We start from the raw sequence: 22155 nt of genomic DNA, 5'->3' as shown, positions 1-22155 counted from the left end.
CTCAAATGCCTGATGGCTGGTTACTGAAATCTCTGCAGTCCTACCATTAGGGTCCTCTCTGTCTTCAGAAGCTCCATGTGTCAGACTTGTTAGTAATTAGCAGGTCTCCCAGGAGAGAGGTAATCCCAGGTCCTGATGTTACTCTAACCTGGTTCTGTCTCTTCTTGTTAGAAGTCCCTTCTCTACATGATTCCAAAAACTCTCCTCTGAGTTCCTTTATAAGTAACATTTGAGCAAATGTTACTTGACAGTGGAAGAGCTGACAAACCTGGAAGTATTTCTAATCTAGTTTCTGAAATCTTTTCTGATCTTCCCTCAGACATATTCAGGTCTCTTCTGTGTGACCATAAACCCTTACAAATGGCTTCCCGTGTATAAGAAAGAAGTCGTGGCCGCCTACAAAGGGAAGAGGCGATCAGAGGCTCCCCCTCACATCTTTGCTGTTGCCAATAATGCCTTTCAGGACATGCTTCACAGTGAGTAGCTGCCCTACAAAATGAAAAGTAAAAATATCTGATCTACTTTTTTTCTATGTGCCTAAGAGGCACTTAGGCATTGTGAGTGGAGCATGGCCTTTACAGTTAGCTAATCACTTGAAGCCTCTGTTTCCTTCTAGATAAAATGTGGGCGAAATAGTACCTACCTCCTAGGGTTATTGGGCCGATTAGTTTGTACATCAAAGTGAGATAATGCATTTAAAGTGCTCGGCCCAGTGGCTGGCCCAGAGTAAGCCCCCTGTAGATGTTAGCCTTTATTATATAAAGCATCTGCTCTAGTGTCTGGCACAAAGAAGTTATTCTATAGATATTATTACACAGTGATTCTTAAAAGGCTTAAAGTGTCAAGAATCTCAATCATTAGTTGGTTACCATTTGTATGTAGAGCAAAGAAATAGGCCTTTAATTTATATCTTCTTATGACTGGCATACATAGGGGCAAGAGAAAATCTATTTTACTCTGTACCATTTGAGTGCTATGTTTTTCTAACTATAAATGATGCTAATCCTTTCCCTTGTGTCTGATTTCAAATTGTAGCTAGGGAAATTTTGAATAAGTTCATACTAATACATAATCCTCGAATATTCTGTCATTTTTCTTTCTTTTGTAGATCGAGAAAATCAGTCTATACTCTTTACGTAAGTGTTTGCCTTGTTTTTCTTTTTTGGCCTGAAGTAAGTTTCAGTGGAAATAGATACCTCCATTTCACTGGGAATAAAACTTTGATTCACCATCTTTGAATTAATTGCCCTTTAGGTGCAATACCTTTGAGGTAAGAAAAAGATACTCAGGAAATTGTCATTGTGCTTTAGTCAGTGATGACTCCAAATATGGTGTCAGCTAGTCTGCCTCCCTCATTTTCAGAGATCCTTTAGAAATAGTGCATGAGCTGATCTTAATTACTTTCTTGATGATTAAGAGAGCTACACTGTCCCAAATGGTCACCTTCAAAAGCCTCTGGACTGGCTAAGCAGAGGGGCTGAATGTCCAGTAGGTATGCCCATGGAACATTTAAGAAGCAGTTGTGGGCAGCCAGATTGGGGCAGGCCAAAGTACATGAAGCAGTGAAAACTAAAAGATGGTGACATTTAGAGAAATAAGAAAGGGAGTGAAAAGGATAGAAGGAAGGGTCACAGTGGTATCTTATTGTATGTGAGTTTTGATGAAAAGAGCACTGGCCGGCCAGGTAAAGTGTCAGCATGGTGACTGAGACTCAAGGGGCTGTGAAGTGCTAAAGTCCTTTACCTTCCCATGCAATGATGATGATACCATCTTGTACATTGGGCTCTCCATTGGTTTCAGTTATCCCAGGAGAAATCATAAGGTCTCAGAATTTTAGAGCTAGATGAACAGTTGGAGTTCAGACTTTCGTAGAGATGATAAACTATTTTCTGGAGTTTTGTATAGATAAAGGCAGGCAGGCCTTGATTCAATGATGCTTATGTTGAAGAGGCTATAGATTTACCACTGTGCTCTTCCCACATTACAAAGTTAGCTAGTTGTCAAAGGTAAGGTAAAGCCTAAAGCCCAACTGCCTGGTGAAGTAATTGGTAGCCTTTTTCTGAGAAGAGGGTTGGACTTGGCTGTATGGTAGCCTTCATATGTGAAAATCTCTTGAACAGCTGGTAATGAGGAGCCTTGTCTAGTTAGAAGAGGCACTTTCCTACTCTTTGTTATTAGGACCATGAGGAACAGGCTTCCTAATATTTACAAAATTTGTGATCTTTCTAACTCCAGATTTTTGCCCATGCTGTTTTTCCAGCCTGAAATGTCCTTGCCTTTCTCCCAACCAATTAAATGTCAATATGTCCTCAAGTTCCATCAGAAGCTCTACTTTTATGTAAAAGCTTCCCTGCTTGCCATAGCTTATATGATCAAAATTACCTTTCTTTCATTGCGTTGATAATCAGAACTAGTTAACTGTGTCACTGAATTTCAAATCACAGAGGAGAATCTGGTGCTGGAAAGACTGTGAACAGCAAACATATTATCCAGTATTTTGCCACCATAGCAGCCATGAGTGAACCCAGGAAAAAGCCGGTAAGTGTTTAGATAGCTTGGCAGAAAAGATGAGGTGGCCCTATCCACTGGATCATGGAGGCTCTGTCCTGACCACTTTTGGGAAGTAAGGAGGCAACAAGTGCCACAGGACAATTTGCAAATCATAGAAAAGTTTTTTTTTTTTTAAATCTTTCCTTTGCTCCTTGAGAGGATCATCAAGTGCTCCAAACAATAACATGAAAACATTAATTACATAATCAATTTCACATCTGCTTAAAGGGGCATTTTCTGGCCTGGTCTTTGTTTGTTGGATCTGTAAGTTAAGTCCTCAAGATTCAAACCATCTTACCTAAAGTCTAGGGTCATCGGTGGCTTGGATATTTCTGAATCCCTTTAGCTACTGTGAGATATCAAATTCCCATAAATATGCACCAATAAAAGTTTTCTTCATTCATACCTAACTCCTGGATCAAGTTCTAAATGCCTAATGGACATACCCCTCAATGTTAATCACATACCACGTTCAGAAAAACCTTTGCCTTCCCTATTTAAAAACAAAAACAAAAAAAAAAAACTTGTTCATTTTAGTTTAGCTCCATTAACATGTTAATGGACATCATAATAACTAGAGGATAACTAAGACCATACACGTTGGTATGCAAAATAAAATTAGGTAATGCTGAATGGAACTCAAAATCAATGAGTTATTGAGCTGTTAGACCTCTCATTTTTCTATGTCTGGCATGATTATTTTGCTTTTTCAATTAGATACTGGATGTTTGCTGTTTTTGCAAAGTAAGAAATATATTAAAATAGTCATCTGGCTCAATTTTTAAACTATAGAAGTTTCTTTTCTAACGACCACATTCCTGAGTTTGATTACTGATTTCTTTGGATATCATTGAACTCTTTTATTTATAGATAGTTATATCTATAACTTTGTTTTTACAAGCATTTTAGATTTTTTTTTTTTGGTGTGCATTAAATGGTTTGGTTTAGCCATTGAGTTTTATGATATAATACAATACATAATATATAACACTTCTATGGAAATCTTTGCTCATATATATATAATGTTCTCTAACTTATTTGAAGGACAGTAAACCCATATTACTGAGAAGGGATATAATACTTATAAATCCATAAATTATTGAGTACGATGTACTATATACGTTCCCCCATAAAATGGGGAGTATTATATAGTAGAAGGGATATAAGAAGGGATATAATATTTACAAATCCATAAATTATTAAATACCATATACTATATAGTTACCCCCATAAAATGGGTCTTTGAGGCTGACTGGAAAACAACAAAGCCATGTAGATATGGTAGATAGGTCGATGATATGTTTTGGCCCATCAGCCTGAGCACACGTGATTCAAATTCAAGATCAATACTATTAAAAGTCACTACTTGGTGGGAACCTCTAGATTACTTAGGAAAAGAAGCAAGCAAAAGGAAAAGAAGCAAGCAAAAGTGTAGTTTAATAACACCAAGAGTCTGTTGTATTATGCTAGGATAAATTTCCAGGTACAAAGATCAGATGGGAAGAGAGGAAGATTAATGATGGGGGAAATACATGATATGATATTTGTCTGTAAATAAGCTGGTATGTTTTTCTTTTTTATTTGGTGACGATTTTTTTTTTCCCACTCAGGCCAATGCCAACCAAAAAAGAAGCATTGCAAATAAATGAGCTCCCACGTATTCATAGGGGTATTGTATATTGTTAGCCTCTGTCATCCAACTGTTTTTCTGATTTCTCATTCCAAGATAATATAACCAAATTTGGAAGCGGGTTTTGGCCATTGGTTATCAAAGCAAGAATGGGGTTTGACCTGGAGATGGAGGGCTTGCCACATTACAGAATTCTACTAATAGCTTAATGAACTGTACTTCTCTTTCATGTGTCTCAGGGGGCGTTAGAAGAGCAAATCATGCAAGCGAATATTATCTTGGAAGCATTTGGAAATGCTAAAACCCTGAGAAATGACAACTCCTCTCGTTTTGTAAGTAACATGATTTAGCATAATATCAAAGTATTTAATTTGTATGCAATGGTAAAACTCATATGTAAGCACATAGGTATGAAAAAAATTCTAGAACACCAAAGAAGCTCTTTGATTAAAGTTTGTAATGTTAGATTTCTCACAAACATTTACCATCTATATCATTAAGACAATTAAATTTTTATAAATAAATATACATCTGAAGAGTTTCTATTTGGTCAATTTCAAGAAAAAAGCATTTATCTTGATAGTTTCAAATTCCACTCCCAGTAGAGAAGCTCACCCAAAAAATTATAATCATGCCTTATATTTTATTACGTTGTACATATTTGAAATATTTTCTCCTTCGTAATTTCCTAAACCAGTAGGCACTTCCTAATTCACTTACTATAATTACTGTTTGTACTCTTGCCTATGGCCTCCTTACCCCTGAATATTTTTCACTGAAGACTTTTTTGGGGGTCTGACGAGAAAGTATTTTTAAGTAGCTTTTGATAACTAGAACTCCCACGGAAGAGGAAGAATTTGGATTTCTAAACCTAGTTTAACAAATTCATATTATGCCAAGAATGAGTGGCAGGGAGCCACTGTATAATTCACAAGAAAATTTGCAGAAGGCTTCCTGTTTGAGTCTCCCGGCATAATTAAATAATAACCACATGCTGATTTGGCTAGTTTCCATCCAAAGCCTTAGAGCTGCTCTGTTCATATTTAGATGTGCTTACAGTGTCTGGCTGGTCATAGCAGGCACTAATACTGGTTCATAAAACAACTGGTAGATTTGGGATTTGTTAGAATGCTAAAGGACTTTCTGCTGAAATATGAAAGATAGAAAGCTGGGGGAAAAAAAGCAAGGGAAGAAAAAGGAAGGAATAGAGGGATGGAAAAAGAACATTTTTAAAAAGGAAAGAGGAAAGATAAGGAAAAAAATAAAAGGAAGAAAGGGAAAAACATCAGGTAAAAAGAAAGATAGCCAAGTGTGGTGGCTCATGCCTGTAACCCTAACATTTTGGGAGGCTGAAGTGGGCAGATCACTTGAGCCCAGGAGTTCGAGATCAGCCTGGGTAACACAGTGAGACTTTGTCTCTACTAAAAACACAAATATTAGCCTGGAGTGGTCGTGTGCACCTGTAGTCCCAGTTACTCAAGTGGCTGAGGCAGGAGGATGACTTGAACCCAGGTGTTTGAGGCTGCAATGAGCTATGATGATGCCACTACACTCCGGCTGGGTGACAGAGCAGGAACTTGCCTTAAAAAACGATGAAGAAGAGAACAGAAAGGAGAGAAAAGTTGGAAAGACAGAAGGAAAGAAGTAGAGGAGAAAAATAAGCATGAAGATGGATCAATGGAAGGAAAGAAAGAAGAGAGAAGAAAAAAAAAGTTCAAAATAATCAAGAAATCTGGGTTAAAATTTTCAATTAATACTAAATAGATATGTATACACATACCTCTGTATATGTGTATGTGCACACATATATATGTACCTGCGCGTTTGTATGTATGGGTATAGATACATGTGTGTTTGTGTGTGTGACTCCCACTGTCCTACATATTTTAATGTACCTGTTCGATCCCCCTGTACAGAGCTACTCACCTCTTCTTGCCAGGCTGCTGTCCTGCCCTGGTGCCTTCCTGGCATGGGCCAACCTCCACCAGGCTGACTTCCTCCCTGTTCCAGCATCCTCATCCCACAGGCTCCAGCTGCAACCAGATGGTGCCACCTCCTTAGCTGCATCTGGCATTCTGACATGGGCGCTGGCACCTCTGGACAGCATTTCTGCCCCTCTAGATCCTGCCTTATGGCTTTTCACTGATAAGGAAGAAAGAGTTTCTGTCTATTCTTTAGGCCAAGGTGTGCTTTGAAACAAATTAGATCACATCACTCCTCTGCTTAAAACCTTACAATGTCTCCCAAGCACACAAAAAATAAAACCCTACCCTTTCCCATGTTCTACATGGCTTACATGATATGGAGTTTGTCTACCTCTTCAACTCCATTTTATGCCCCCTCTTTCTCTGACTTTCTAAGTTCTAGGATACTGGCTTTTCTTGTGATTTTATGTCAGAGCTGTTGCAGTAACTGCTTACCCACTAGCCTATAAGGTTTGTGAGGGTAGGGACCATGTCTATTTTTCTTGTGTGGTATCTCTAGTGCCTAGAAGGTTACCTGGATCTTAGTAGATGCTCAATGAATGTTGGTGAATGAACAAACAAATATGATGAGGAAATATTTTTATTATCTTTAGATAAGAACAGTGAGGCCCAGAGAGATTTCACAGTGCCCGCAAGAATACACAGGTAGCAATCAGCAGATTTGGGGCTACAAGACAGAACCACTGCTAGTCCTGACAATCATTCTGGCTTCCTCCAGATATTAGCTGGTGCTATCTCATCTCAAACCCACATTGCATTTTTCTGTTCTTTTTTTTTTTTTTTTTTTTTTGGTTTGTTTGTTTCTTACTTTTGAGGAAGTAGTCGTTTTGAGAGTTACATATAGTGAAGCCATTGCAAGTGCTTGGAAAATTTGAATAGGAAACTGTGTTCTGTGTCTGAGTGTGTTCTGTGTCCACACTAGGGCAAATTCATCAGGATGCACTTTGGTGCCAGAGGCATGCTGTCTTCTGTGGACATTGACATCTGTAAGTAGTCATTGCACTATCTGATTACTTTTTTTCCTTCTTCCTTCTTTTCTTTTCTTTTCTTTTTTCTTTTCTTTTCTTTTTTCTTTTCTTTCTTTTCTTTCCTTTCCTTTCCTTTTCTCTCTCTCTCTTTCTCTTTCTCCCTTCCTTCTTTCTTTCTTTTCTTTTCTTTTCTTTCTTGACAGGGTCTCACTCTGTTGTTCAGGCTGGAGTGCCATGGGAGGATCATGGCTCACTGCAGCCTCAAACTCCTGGGATCAAGCAATCCTCTACCTCAGCCTCTCAAGTAGCTGCAGCTACAGGCATGTGCCACCATGCCCAGCTAATTTTTAAAATTTTTCTTTGTGGAAACGGGGTCTCACTATGTTGCACAGGCTGGTTTCAAACTCCTGGCCTCAAGTGCTCCTCCCACCTCGGCCTCCCAAAATGCTGGGATTACAATTGTGAGCCACTGCACTCAGCCTGATTACTTTTGTTCTACATTTTGCAAGAATGCCTCAGTATGAATCTTTATTCATTTCTCATCATCCAGATTTTCTTGAAAAGTCCAGGGTGATTTTCCAGCAGCCTGGAGAGAGGAACTACCACATATTCTATCAAATTCTATCTGGACAAAAAGAGCTTCATGGTAAGTGTAGGATTCTGGAGCTTAGGGTTATTCCAAAACAAGAAAAATAAGCCATATTTGGGGGATGAAAAAGTGTTATTCAGTAAGTTTCTTAGCCTATTTAGACTTCAGTAGATTCATCCTTAAAACTTAGGGAGTTGAACCAATTATAGAACTAGTGTTGTATAATTTTATGTGGACAGACAGTAAATGGCAACACTTCTTTTTCAATTTGGTAGCAAAAGGAAGAAGAGTGTTTGAAAGTGGGTAGGATACCCAGCAGAGGTGAGTGGGTGAGTGTGTGTGTGTGTGTGTGTGTGTTTGTGTGTATAAAAGCATTAATTTAAGGCCTTAATTAGAACTACATGAGTGGTAAAGATAAGAGACCCGGGGAGGGAGATAGCATCATAGTGTGTGGTGGTCAATGGGAGTTTCCTCTCTTTTTTCTTTTTTAGTAGAGATGGGGTTTCACCATGTTGGCCAGGCTGGTCTCAAACTCCTGGCCTCAAGAAATCCTCCCACCTTGGCCTCCCAAAGTGCTGGGATTACAGGTGTGAACCACCGTGTCTGGCTCAGGAGTTTTATAAAGAAGGGGAATTTAGGTTGGGAAACGAAGAATGGGAAGGGGATTCAGTCGACAAAGTGAAGAGTGGAGGCTACTTCTGGTAGGAGGAAGAGTGTACACAATGTTGGGAAAGGGCAAAGCAGCAGCAGGGAACAGAGAAACCAGTTTGACTAAAGGAAAAGATTTGCATAGAGGAATAGTGGAGATTTTATTCTGATGGTTGCTGAACTCAGGGAGTTGGCAGAGCAAGTGTGTGAGTGTGTTGTGGGGAGTGAGGCAATAGGAGATCATGATTTATTGAGGGCAGTATTTGGGACGATTAAGCTGGTAATGGGCAGGATGGTGTGGAGGCAGAGATTTGGATGGAAGGGATTGCCAATGTCCCAGTATGAGATGACAAGACAGTGATCTAAAAGAGTGTCTGGGAATGGAAGGGTGGGGGAAAAGGGATAGATGCATGGAAGAATAAACAGGTCTTGGTAGTGACTGAATGTAGGAGTGAGGAAGAGTGATGAGTCAAAAATATCCCCAAGTTTTGTGATTTGATTAGGAGAATGATAGTGCCATAAACATAAAATAAGAAAAAATCCCTGTGGAATAAGGGAATGAATTTCATGTATTTATTCAACAAATATTTATTCTGGAGCTTCCATGTGTACATCAGGCACTGCTTTTTAATCATGGGGGGTACAGTGGTGATACAAGATAGACAGGCCTCTGCCCTTCTGAGCTTATAGTCTAGTGTGGAAGACAGGCAACAAACAAGAACAGAATATATGATCTAGGCTGGGGATAGTGACTCATGCCTGTAATCCCAACACTTTGGGAGACTGAGGCAGGTGGATTGCTTGAGGTCAGGAGTTTGAGACCAGCCTGGCCAACATGATAAAACCCGGTCTCTAGTAAAAATATGAAACTTAGCCAGGCATGGTGGCAGGTGCTAGTAATTGTGGCTACTTGGGAGGCTGAGGCAGGAGAATCACTTGAACCTGGGAGGCAGAGGTTGCAGTGAGCCAAGAATGTGCCACTGCACTCTAGCCTGGGAGACAGAGTGAGACTCTGTCTCAAAAAAGAAAAAAACAAATGCTCTAATTTCTTTGTAGGTTATATGGCAGGTGAATAAAGAAAAATAAAGTGCAGTGAGGGGACAGAAAGAAATGGGGTTTGGTAGGGTTGTGGATAGTTCTATTTTAGATGAAATTGTCAGGGAATTTCTCTGAAAAGACAATATTTTTACAGACACCTCAATAAGTAAGGGAGCAAGTAGGCAAAGATTTCCAGGAATAAAATTCCAGGAGGAGGGAACAGTGAGTGCAAAGGTCCTGAGGAAGGAATGCATTTGATTTATTATTGGAATAGCAAAATGGCCACTGTGGGTGGTAGAGAGGGTAACATAGGGTAAAGTAGGCAGGGGTTAGACCATGCAGCACATTGTAGACCATGGCAGAGAGTTTAAAGTGGCATAGGGATTCATTGGAAGGAGAGAATGACATGCTGATTTGATTTCCAAGGTATTGTATTTGAGGTACGCTTTTGAGGACAACAATGCTCCCACAGAAGTGGACGTAGGATAAGATTACAGATCCAGGCTAGTGAACTGATGGGAACAATTTTCCCAGTCCATTATGCTTAGATTAAGTATGGTATAAATCTAGCAGTGTTTTGACTACTTGGTCTTTAAAGTACCCTTACCAAATGGGGAAAGCTCTGCGAATGAGACAATTATTTTTGCCATAGATGTAATTGGTGTTATCTAAGCAGTACATTCTCTTCCCCACCTTCTCTTCACCTCAACCTGGAACAGGATTTTTTTTTGGTCTTCCATTGATTAACCCTATCAAATCTAACACTCTTGACATGTGTTTCTGGATGGTATAGGGCGACTGACACATAAGATCTGATGAAGGTACCAGCAGAGACTGCAAGATTACTTTCAGAGCATCTCTGTTTACTAATAGAAGCATCTGATGCCTTTGGGCTGCTATGGAAAATTCATGCTTATCTTGAATTCATTTATCTCCTTCAGTCTTTGGGGGTTGCTGAGATTGATTACTGTGCAAAGCCTGACATCTGGTGGTCCAAACTGGGTATTGTCAGTCTACCTGTTTTAGCACCCATTGTCCTTTTGGGGGACATTTTAAAAGATGATCTGGAACTCTTACCATCCATGTTTGCCAAAGAAGAGCTTCAGAGTATCCTGAGGCTTAATACAAGAGGGCATATCTTAACAATATGAGGATGATGTCCACATATCCTGAAATATGAGGATTTGTCCACACTACAAAAGAATTGGGTATGGAAATCACAGCAGAGAGGCTGGCCAACCACTGAAGGAGTCAAGGAAATGAGGTGACATGTTACCTCAGAGCCAGTCCCTATTTGACCTCTACATGGCCATGAGTACCCCTTCACCCCTTTGCTCTCAATTATATCTGACCCTTGTTCCAGGCATAGCTAAGACTCATTTCTTCAGTTCTTTTGGACAGGGCTCATTCAAAATCCTTAGTTCTCACTGCCATCTGCATAGCTTGGTCCTACATATATTTTCCCTTTTCTTTTCTTTTTCTTTTGACTTTCTTTGTTTCTATTTATTTATTGTACCTATTCTTGCTATTCAACTAGTGTATAGATTCCAGGAGTGATGATAAGTGACCAAGAGGTCCTTCCATATTGGAATCCTTGACATTTGGCCTCATACCCTGAGTATTCGCTTCATAAACTATACAACAATCATGCATCATCATGAGAGAATCTACTGAATGAATGGGAAAAAATACTTGCAAACTGTATATCAATAAGGGGTTAATATCTAAAGTATATAAAGAACTCAACTCAATAGCAAGAAAACAACCAGATTAAAAAATGGATAAAGGACCTGACAGACGTTTCTCCAAAGAAGACATGCAAATGACCAACAGGTCTGTGAGAAAAGACTCAACATCAATAATCATCACGGAAATGCAAAGCAAAAACCACAAAGAGATATTGTCTTGCTATCAGAAGACAAGAGATAATAAATGTTGGCAAGGATGTGAAGAAAAGGGAACTCTTGTTCACTGTTGAGTCAACTATAAATTAGCACAGTTATTATGAAAAATGGTATGAAAGTTAATCAAAAAATTACAAATAGAACTACCTTATGATCCAGTTATCTCACTACTGGGAATACATCCAAGGGAAATGAACTCAGTATCCTGAAGAAATATCTGTACCTCCATGTTCACTGCAGCATTGTTCACAATTGCTGAGATAGAGAAACAACCTAAGTGTCCATGAAGGATGAATGGATAAGAAAATGTGGTCTATATACACAATAGGATACTATTATGCCTTAAAGAAAAAGAAGGAAATCTTGGCTGGGTATGGTAGCTTATGACTGCAATCCCAACACTTTGGGAGGCCCAGGAAGGAGGATTGCTTGAGTCCAGGAGTTCAAGGTCAGCCTGAGTAACATAGCAAGACCCTGTTTCTATAAAAAATTAAAAAATTAGTTGATCATAGTGGCATGCACCTGTGGTCTCAGCTACTAGGGAGGCTGAAGTGGGAGGATCGCTTGAGCCTGGGAGATTGAGGCTTCAGTGAGCTGTGATCGTGCCACCGCACCTTAGCCTGGGTGACAGAGTGAGACCCTGTCTCAAAAAAAAAAAAAAAAGAAAGAAAAGAAAAGAACAGAACATCTTGTTATTTTTGTCAAGTATGGCAACGTGGATGAACCTGAAGGATATTATGCTAAGTGAAATAAGGCAGGGACAGAAAGACAAATACCACATTATCTCACCCATGTCGAATCTAAAAAAGTTGAATAAGTTCAGAAGATCTATTGTACAACACAGTGATTATAGTTAATAACCATGTATTATATGCTTGAAATGGTTAACAGAGTAGATTTTAAATATTCTCACCACACAAAAAAATAAGTATGTGAAATGATGATACATTACTTAGCTGGAATAAGCCATTCCGCAATGTATACATGTATCAAAACATCATGTTGTACACCATAAATATATACAATTTTAAATTGTCAATTTAAAAAATAAAAATCATTTAAAAAACAAGTACTGTAAAAAATTTACAGGTCATTTTTATTAAAATACATATATTAACCTTCTGCTTGATTTAAGCTAGGCCAATTTTGTTTTATTTTTAAAGTTTTATAAAACAAATTTATTGAAGTACTTTTCAACTAAAGTACACGGCATGTGTTTTAAGTATATAACAGGTAAGTGTTAACATATATATGTGTGTGTATGAAACTGTCACCACAATCAACATAATGCATGTATACTTTCAAAAGTGTGCTTGGATCTTCAAAAGGTCCTTGGACCTCCCTCCTGTCCCTTCTCACTCATTGGAGCCCTCCTTTCCCAGCCCCAGTCCCTAAGCAACCACTAATATGCTTTCTGTCACCATAGATTAGTTTGTATTTTCTAGAATGTTTAAAAACAAAACAAAAAAAAATAGAGTGTATATTCTTCTTGTCAGGCTTATTTCACCCAGCATAATTATTTTGAAATTCTTCCATGTTCTAGCACGTATTTATAGTTCATTCCTTTGTTTGCTGAATAATAATCCACTGTATGGATGTACAACAGTTTGTTAGCCCATTCAACTGCAGATGGTCATTTGACTTGTTTTCTAACAAAGCTGCTGTGAACGTTTATGTAGCCCAATTTCTTTGTTTCTGAGATTTGGGGTTCAAGATAACCGACTTTCACTTCATTGAGCAATAAATAGAAAAATAAGATCAGCTCAAGAAAAATTCATTGGGATCAAGTGTTGGGCAGTGAGAGGTTAACATGATTCTGCCAAGTCAGTTGATGCGTGGCTGACAGCCTGCCTCTGCTTCGGCCTGGATTATGTTTCCTGACTAAGTGAATCATGTCAGGACTCTTAGACATATCAGGGTGCAGCATTGAACACAGCAGCTGACTTATGGATCCCTTGAAAGACAGACTCAGCTCCCTAATAGGGAGGATGTGATGTGACAGGGTTGCCCTGCTAATGTTCCCTGGGTGCTGACCCCAGGGTCTGACTGCTTCCTAGCTTTTGAAGCTCAGATCTGTTCTACTTATAATTTTACAAAATACCTTTGTCCTCCAGCCCTCAGTCATAAATCTAGGCCAAATTCCTGTTTTCAAAGTTTTACCGGCACACATTGTCTGTGTTTTGTTGTTGTTGTTATTCGTTTGTTTTTGTTTTTTTGCACCAATTGAAACTGCTGCAATTGAATCTGCTTTTGGAATTTGCCAGCCTGTCTTCTCTTGGGAGGCATTAACACATTACTGACAAGTTAATAGAGGGCAAACATTGATTGTAGAAGTTTGGGTCTAAAATATGGATTTTATTTTAGCTTGTTTACAAGTATGATTTAAACCGTAAACTGTGAATATTGACCCATTATTTTCTAAGGCCTTGCAGATTTCTTTAAGCTATTTAACGGATGGTTTTCCCACTCTAGACATGCTCCTGGTGTCTGCAAATCCCTCAGACTTCCACTTTTGCTCCTGTGGAGCAGTTACTGTGGAGAGCTTGGATGATGCTGAAGAATTGCTGGCCACAGAAGTAAGGCTTGTTAGTTGTAATGGCAATGAGAAATGAAAGACAGCATCTTAGAGTTCTGTTCTTCAGGGACCCGGAGAAGTGGTCTTGCTTCCATAGGGGTGTAGGGCTGCTTCTGTCCAAAGTTTACTGACTTACGAGAAAACTGCACATTGTCAATATAGTAACTTTGGAAGCTATGAAAAAGTAGAAAGATATTTCAACTCAGTGGCAAACATCTCTTTTATTTGGTGTATATCTTTACAGTCTTTATTCTGTTTTTATCTATTTGCAGCTGCTTTTGTATGGTCATGTTAGTGTTTTTTGTTTTTTTACCAAAAGACTGTAATTATGCTGCATATACATTTGGCATATAGAATTTGCTTTCTCAGTTTAATCGTTTAAGCATTTCAAGTATCTTTAGGAACTCTTCATAAACATTTAAGTGGGCACTTAAGATTTTATCAGGCATTTGTGCTGTTGTTTATTGAGCTATTCTCCTAGTGTTAGACTCAAGATTTTTTTTCACTCCCACTGAGGTGAATATCTCTGTAGCTTAACACTTTTTCTGTATATCAGATTCACCTTATGCTAGGTTCCTAGAAGTGAAAATACGAAGGATTATGAATTTTTTATAGTCTCTTGGTACATATTCTAAATTAACCACTAGAAAGATTGTACCAATTTTTTCCCTCTTGGGGTGTATGAGAATGCACATCTTGTGCAGTGGATACTTAGGATGCAATTTTATGGTGAGGTGGCTTTTCTTAAACATTTCTTTTCACCAGTCTTTGAAATATGTCTGCTCTAGAATAAAGTCAGGAGAACACATGGGATCACAGAAACAAGCAACTCAGCAGATATGGTGCTTTCTGCCATAACCACGAAAGGCAAAATAATTGACCTGATACAGCCAGTTAGTGATCTGTTGCTGGAAGGAACCAGAGAGAGGCAGGGCATTGAAGGAAAGTTCTAAAACTGCTGGGGAATAAACAAGCCTAGTCTTGTGCCTTCCTAATTCTCTTTTAAAGGGATGAGCAGACTGCGGGTGACCAAGTGCCAACAGGGCTGATTTGCATTGCTTTGAACAGAGCTGTCTATCTCATTCCCTTCAGCCCACAGCCCCGAGGTGTAACAGCGGGGGTGAGGTGCTCACTGCAGCCATTAGGCAAATGAAGACAGGGCCATCTGTTTCTGTTTTTACAGCAAGCCATGGACATCTTGGGCTTTCTTCCTGATGAGAAGTATGGATGCTTTAAACTCACTGGAGCCATCATGCACTTTGGAAACATGAAATTTAAACAGAAACCTAGAGAAGAGCAACTGGAAGCAGATGGCACAGAAAGTAAGAATTACTTTGAAGATACGGTATATACTTCAAATCCCTGGGCCCAAGCCTGCCCCCTTTTCCTTGCAGTTAACCTCACCTCTTACTTAAAATTAATCAATACTGTCTCCCTTGGTTGCTGTTCTTCAAAAATGGTTCTGTCAACTACCATTCTAATGTAGAATCCTCCTATCACAGAATAAGAAGCACTCCTCAATAATTATTGATGATCCAGTCAATTTGCTAAACTTGGGTGAAAGAGAATGCCTTTAGCACATAGATTATTGAGAACAATGAGAGAAAGGAACGAATCATGGCCAGACACGATGGCTCACACTTGTGATCCCAGCACTTTGGGAGGCAGAGGCAGGTGGATCACTTGAGGCCAGGAGTTCAAGACCAGCCTGGCCAATATAGCGAAACCATGTCTCTACTGAAAATACAAAAAATTGGCCGAGAGTGGTGGCGCACACCTATAATCCCAGCTACTTGGGAGGCTGAGGCATGAGAATTGCTGGAACCCAGGAGGCAGAGGTTGCAGTGAGCTAAGATCGCACCATGGGCGACAGAGCAAGACTCAGTCTCAAAAAAATAAATAAATAAAATAAAATAAAAATAATAAGGAGCAAATTATGATAAAATGTATTAAATGACATAATGGAGTTGTGAACTAAGGCCCTTGGAATTCCCGCGGGATGTAACTAACTCATAGGGGTGAGACCAGGAGGCTTTATTTCCCCTTGTTTTTTTTTTCACATTTAAAAAAAGCTATACTCTTTTCTGCTTACCAGAAAGATTTATGGCACCTTACAATGAATGATCTGTCTACAATGATCATTAAAATAAATCCCCACAATTATGAAAAGAAGAAAGCATAGTTATTCCATTTAATATTAAAATTCCTTACAACTGAAATGAAAAGAGAAAACCCATTCATTCAACTCTTTCAACAACTAATTTTTTAAATTTTATATTTTTAATGCATGAAATATACATAACATACAATTTACAATTTTAGCCACGTTTAAGTGTACAGTTCAGTGGCATGAAGAACACTCACATTGTTATATAATTAGCAATGTAATCCACTGCCAGAAGTTTTTCATCATTTCAACCTCAATAAACTATGTACTTATTAAACCCAAACTCCCTATTATCCCCTTCCGGTACTCCTGGTAACCACTGTTTTACTTTCTGACTCTAGGCACCTTATGTAAGCGTAATCATATGATATTTGACCTTTTGTAACTGGCTTATTTCACTTAGCATAATGTCTTCAAGGTTCATCCATGTCGTAGCATGTATCAAAATTTCATTCCTTTTTAAGGCTAAATAATATTCCAGTGTGTGCATATAACACATTTATCTTTTCATCAGTCTATGGGCACTTGGTTGCTTCCACTTTTTGGCTATTATGAGTAATGCTGCTATGAATGTTGGTATATAAATATCTGTTTGAGTCTCTGCCTTCAATTCATTTGTGTATATACCTACAAGTGGAATTGCTAGAATAAATGGTAAATCTGTTTTTTTTTAGGAACCATCATATTGTTTTCCACAGTGGCCATACCTCTTTACATTTTCACCAGGAATGCACGAAGATTCCAGTTTCTTCACATCCATGCCAACATTTGTTGTTTTCTGTTTTTTGGTTTTGTTTTTTATAGTAGCCATCTTTATGGGTATAAAGTAGTATCTTATTGTGGTTTTGATTTACATTTCCTTCCTGGTTGGTGATGTTGAACATCTTTTTATGTGCTTATTGGCCATTCGTATATCTTTTGAGAAATGTCTATGTAAGTCCTTTGCCTATTTTTAAAATTAGGTTATTTGGTTTTTTGTTGTTTGACAAATAAGTTTTCTGGTTTTTTTTTTTTTTTTTTTTTTTTTTTGAGACAGAGTCTTGCTCTGTGGCTCAGGCTGGAGTACAAGGGGGCAATCTCCGCTCCCTGCACCTTCTGCTTCCCAGGTTCAAGCAATTCTTGTGCCTCAGCCTTCCGAGTAGCTGGGATTACAAGTGCACCACTATGCTGGGCTAATTTTTATATTTTTAGTATAGGTGGGGTTTCCCCGTGTTGGCCAGGCTGGTCTCCTGTCCTTAAGTGATTCACCCACCCGGCCTCCCAGGTGCTGGGATTACAGGCCTGAAACACCACACCTGGCCTATTGTGCAGCAGATAATTTTTAGAGGCCAGGCTGTGCCAGGGACTATTCTTGATGCTAGGGATAGATCTGTGAACAAAATATTGTCCCTGTCCTGTCTAGTGTGGGAGTTAGAAAATAAATACATAAATATGTAACAAGTTCCATACAAAAAGGAAGTAAAGCAGAGTTTAAAAAATAAAGAATGATAGGATACAGGGGTTGTTGTAGATAGGGTGGTCAGGAAGTCCCTCAGAGAAGAGGACTCAGCACAGATGTGAATGAAGTGAGGCAATGTAATATGAAGATTTTGTAAACATCTTACACATTAACATATTCACATATGCTTTTATGGCATCTTATTTTATTTTTGCCATCCCGTTTGCTTTTTCCATGCTTTAAAACAAAGGTTTTTCTTGAAGAATGGTTTTTATTACAAAAAACAAGGCATACTTATTAATAAATCAGAAAACACAGATGAGCAAATGAAATGTGTAATCTCATCTGCTCTCCCTTTTGGCTTCTTCTCAGGTTCTTTGCTGGAGCTTCCTTGTCTTCCCTACTGCTAATTGCTCTAGGCCTGCTCAGGGCTCAACCCTTGAATCTTTCCTCTTCCATCTCTATACTCATTTCTTTGGTGCCCATCTCAAACTGAACATGAATAGAACTGAACTCTTCATCCCACCCTGACTTTACTACCAACTCTTCATTTCTAGTCTTCTTCAAAAATGCCAGCTAGGTTCTCCCAGTCACCCTGACTCAAATCTCAGAATCATCCAGACTCCTCTCTTTTTCTTTGTCTCTACCTTTGAAATCCAAAAGCTCACAACTTATCACCATGGCCATGTTCACTGCCACCACCTAGCCCGAGCCACCATTTCTTACCAGATTATTGCCACAGCCTCCTTCCTTGTCTCCCTGCCTGAACCCTTGCCTATGATGGATAGGTGGACAGCTCTGCACCCAGAAGCTACTGTCAGTCCTTTCATAGTGTCAGTCAGCCCTTGTTCCACCATGTCCTGCTTCTGCTCTAAACTCAACAATGGCTCCCACCTTACTCCAAATGAAACCCCACATCCCTGTCACAGCTTCCTTAACCTCTATATTAGGTTGGTGCAAATGTAGTTGTGGTTTTTGTCATTACTTTTAATAGCAAAAACCGCAATTATGTTTGCACCAACCAATACTTCTCTTCTCTCTCTAATCCCTACCGTTAGTAGCAAAATCTACCATTTTCTCTTCTCTCGTTTCCCTCCACTCAGGTGTTCTGGCCTCTTGGTTGTTTTTGGAGCCTATAAGCACTCCTATTGAAGGACTATTTTCACTAACTCCTCTTTCTGCCTGGAACTTTTCTCCTGTCCTCATATCTTACTCCCTCACTTATTAAAGTAACTTCTTGGATCTTACCTTATTAGAAAAGCCTTCTCTAGCTACCTCCACCACTATCCCCCTAATCTAAATATTTTTCTTCATGTCATTCATACAGCTAGTTTTTATTGACTGTCCTAGCCTTCACCCCTCAGTCTTTACCAGATGTAAGCTTTGTAAGAGCAGGGACCTCATTTGGTGTGTTCACTGCTATATTTCCAGGTTTTAAAATGTGCCTGGCACATAGTAATGGATAATTATTTGTTATGTGAATCCTACCTACTCAGGGACAATCACTGTGAATGCCAAAGGACATATTTTTTAATGTAGCTTTCTAGTTGAATATGCACATATAACTTTTTAAAATAAAAATTTGTGATCATATGCATGCTAGTATCTTTTTTACTAAATTATATTTGAATATCTTTTGTCTTTTCAGCAATATCTTTTTAGATGGCTACAAAATATTCCATTGTGTGAATGTGCCATAATTAACTTAAGCATCTTACTGGATACTGAGTTTTTTTCAGTATGCTTCTACCTTTAGCTCATTTTAAAAACAGAGGTGTTGAATTTTTCTTTAATTCTAAGGGTTCTTAATGTATTAAGCTTTGGTAAATTTTTCCCAGTTAATTATTTAGGAAGGAATTGAAGGAGCTTGACAGATGAAGAGGGAAAGGGAAAGGGCACCCAAATCCAAAGGGGCATCCTAGCCTTTGCCTCTTTCTTGAGTTCCAACTCCATATTTCCAACTCTCAGCTGCATATTTTCTAGTATCCTAAACTCTGCATGGCTAAAAGTCCATCATCTTCTCCCCTAAGTGATGTCTTCCTACTGGCATTTCTATTCATATTTACGGTACTGGTCTTCTCTCTGCTTCTCAGACTGGAAACCTCCTAGTCATATTTCTCAGTCTCTCTCTTTCTTCCTTTCTCATTACTAATTTGGAGCTTCAGCATCTGACACTTGGGCGTTCTGCAATGGGTTCACTCTGTAGTTTAAAACTCTTCCTACTCTGGTCTGTCTTGCACATTTCCAAAATTAAGCATTCTAAAGCCTGATTCTAATTATGTCATTTCTCTGCTTACAGCTCCTTTAACATTTCCCCATTCTTTAATTAATACGTTATAGCAGCATTAGATGTCTTCTGCAACCAGAAATCACCCACTTTTCTCAGTTTCTCACTCACTCCCTGGCACTGTAGTCCAATCCATCTGGGTTATAACCTCTTCTTGGACCATACATTGTACTCTTCAATGCCTGTGGCTTCAAGTCGTGCTGTTCATTTTTACAGAAACTCTTGTTCTCCCATATTTGCCTCCAAAAACTCTTGTCATCCTTCAAGGCTCAGATGGAATGTTGTTTCTTTTTTAATCCTTCCCCAGTCATGCAGCCCAGAAGGGCTCTTGCTCTGCTTCACACTTTCGTGATACTCGATATCTGTGTCTCTTATGCAGTTGTTTTACTGACATATTATTTTTTTCTCCGTGTTTTACTTACTCTCATAGATTATAATTTCTTGATGCCAGGGATTTTTGCCTTTTTTATTTATTTTCTTATTACGTTATCTAGCATCAGGGCTTACATATAGCAAATGCTCAGTAAACTTTGTTTAATAAATTAATGAAATATGAACAACTCAAAAAGTGTATTATAACCTTCCATAAAAGAGATTAATATCGTTATCATAACCCATGTAGACTGACAAAACTGGATTTTGTTTCATTCTTTTATATCTGGTTATTTGCAGATGGGACTGAACTGGGATAGAATTGTAAATTTGGAAAAGATTGCTTTTTGAATTTCTCTACCTTTTTACCTGTTTTCAGGTGAAGTCATACTTTGTTCTTTCCATCTTCCTGATTTCAAAATAAAATTACCAAACCTGGTTACTCTTCTCTAGACAGTAGTTTGCAAACTTGGCTGCTCACTGGAATCACTGGGGAACTTTTAAAATCCTGAAGCTCAGGCATTACCCAAGCCAGACAAACCAGATTTCTGTGGGTGAATTTCAGGCATCAGTATTTGCTTTTACAACTTGCCAAGGACCCCAATGTGCCATCAAAGTTGAGGACTACTGCAATAACAACTTTGTTCTTAAACTTGTATGTGTATCAGAATCACCTGGGTAACATGATAAAACTAGAGCAGCCCAGCCCCTAACCTGCTTCAGGGAGCCTGTTGTTTAATATTTGATTAGCTCTCCAGCTATGCCAATGCACACTGATGCTTGAGAACCACCACTGTAGCTAAATGTGACCTCCCCCAGGTAAGATCATGCAGCCTAATTAAAGTCCATGGGTTCATTCACAAGGTCCTGAAGGCACTGATGCTTATGGGTGGGAATTTCATAAAGCCTATTTGGGAATACGATTAAAATATGTTTACACACATTGCTATCTTTACAATAGTAGTTCCTGAATGTCAGATGGGCATTTATTCATAGATTTACGCTATTTTCATCTTGGTTGTAAACTGTAAACATTTAGTGCAAATGAAGTAATTTACTTTTTGGAAGATGATGACTTCTATTGCTTCCTCCGCCCCCCAAAACAGAGAACATATGTGATGCATAATGTAAATCTCTGGAGTAAATCCAGGGCACACTAGTCCTGTCTGTAGATACTCAACTGTCTCTGGAGTAAGTGAGAAATAATCCTGTAATGTTACATGCTATTTCTGTTAAGCTTAAGGTGGGGTACTCCTGAGAGAATTTGAGTTTCTTTTGTTCATGGATAAAAATAGACTCACAGGAATGTGCTTAACACTGGAAAAAGGATATATGAAGACTCTTGGCGTGGGAAACTATTCCTTGAGACTATTATTACCTGTATCATGCCTCTGCATGCTTCCAAAGCTTAGAAAAAACAAGTGTTTCCTCTTTTTTTTAAACCCAGACAGATACCAGAAAATTGTTTTTCACATTGTTGGTTACTGTTCATCTCCACTCAGATTGACCAGACACATTTTATTTCTTCCCATCTTTTACATATTTTCACAGTGGATTAGATACTCTATAAAGTCTCTCCCAGTTCAAAAAGTCTATGATCTGACATACCGGATTCTTAACTTGAAATTGTCAAGCTTTTGCCTCCAAACCTGGCACTGTTAGCAGACTCATCTCAGCACAGGATGGGCATATCTGCTCTACTTTTGATTTTCATTTATTTTTCCAGATAAACTTTGTGTTTTGAAAGGTTTCGTAGCAACCAAGTACCCAGGCTATTATCACTGCAAATAAACTAACATAAAGTAGGTATGTAGCTTGTAGCAATGTATGTATAATATATATTGATTTTAGTTTATAAGCAAATCAAACATTTCAAACATTTTAAGCCTTGTAGACACTTAAAAGGCTGTGAAAAGGAAATTGATATTGCTAATACAGATGAGATAGACCTCTCTAATTGCGTTTTGTTTTTACTTTATTTTCTGTTTGTGATTATTGCTCAGG

At 38.6% G+C, this 22155-nt stretch overlaps 1 protein-coding gene across 1 annotated transcript in view; it reads left to right on the top strand.

The window, feature by feature from the left end:
- The window catches only part of MYH15 (myosin heavy chain 15), a gene marked incomplete at its 5' end in the record, with an annotated part of 128320 nt that overhangs the window by 9992 nt on the left and 96173 nt on the right, over nt 1-22155 (top strand). Inside the window, 8 exons of the mRNA XM_031661601.1 lie at nt 320-476; nt 1109-1136; nt 2445-2538; nt 4420-4512; nt 7088-7151; nt 7684-7779; nt 13785-13888; nt 15071-15209. Of these exons, the coding sequence (XP_031517461.1) occupies nt 320-476; nt 1109-1136; nt 2445-2538; nt 4420-4512; nt 7088-7151; nt 7684-7779; nt 13785-13888; nt 15071-15209 (775 nt within the window). The remainder of the gene's footprint in view (nt 1-319; nt 477-1108; nt 1137-2444; nt 2539-4419; nt 4513-7087; nt 7152-7683; nt 7780-13784; nt 13889-15070; nt 15210-22155) is intronic.

This window comes from Papio anubis, chromosome 2 (assembly GCF_008728515.1).
Source record: "Papio anubis isolate 15944 chromosome 2, Panubis1.0, whole genome shotgun sequence".
NCBI lineage: Eukaryota > Metazoa > Chordata > Mammalia > Primates > Cercopithecidae > Papio > Papio anubis.
This window is presented reverse-complemented; position numbering and strand designations above follow the sequence as displayed.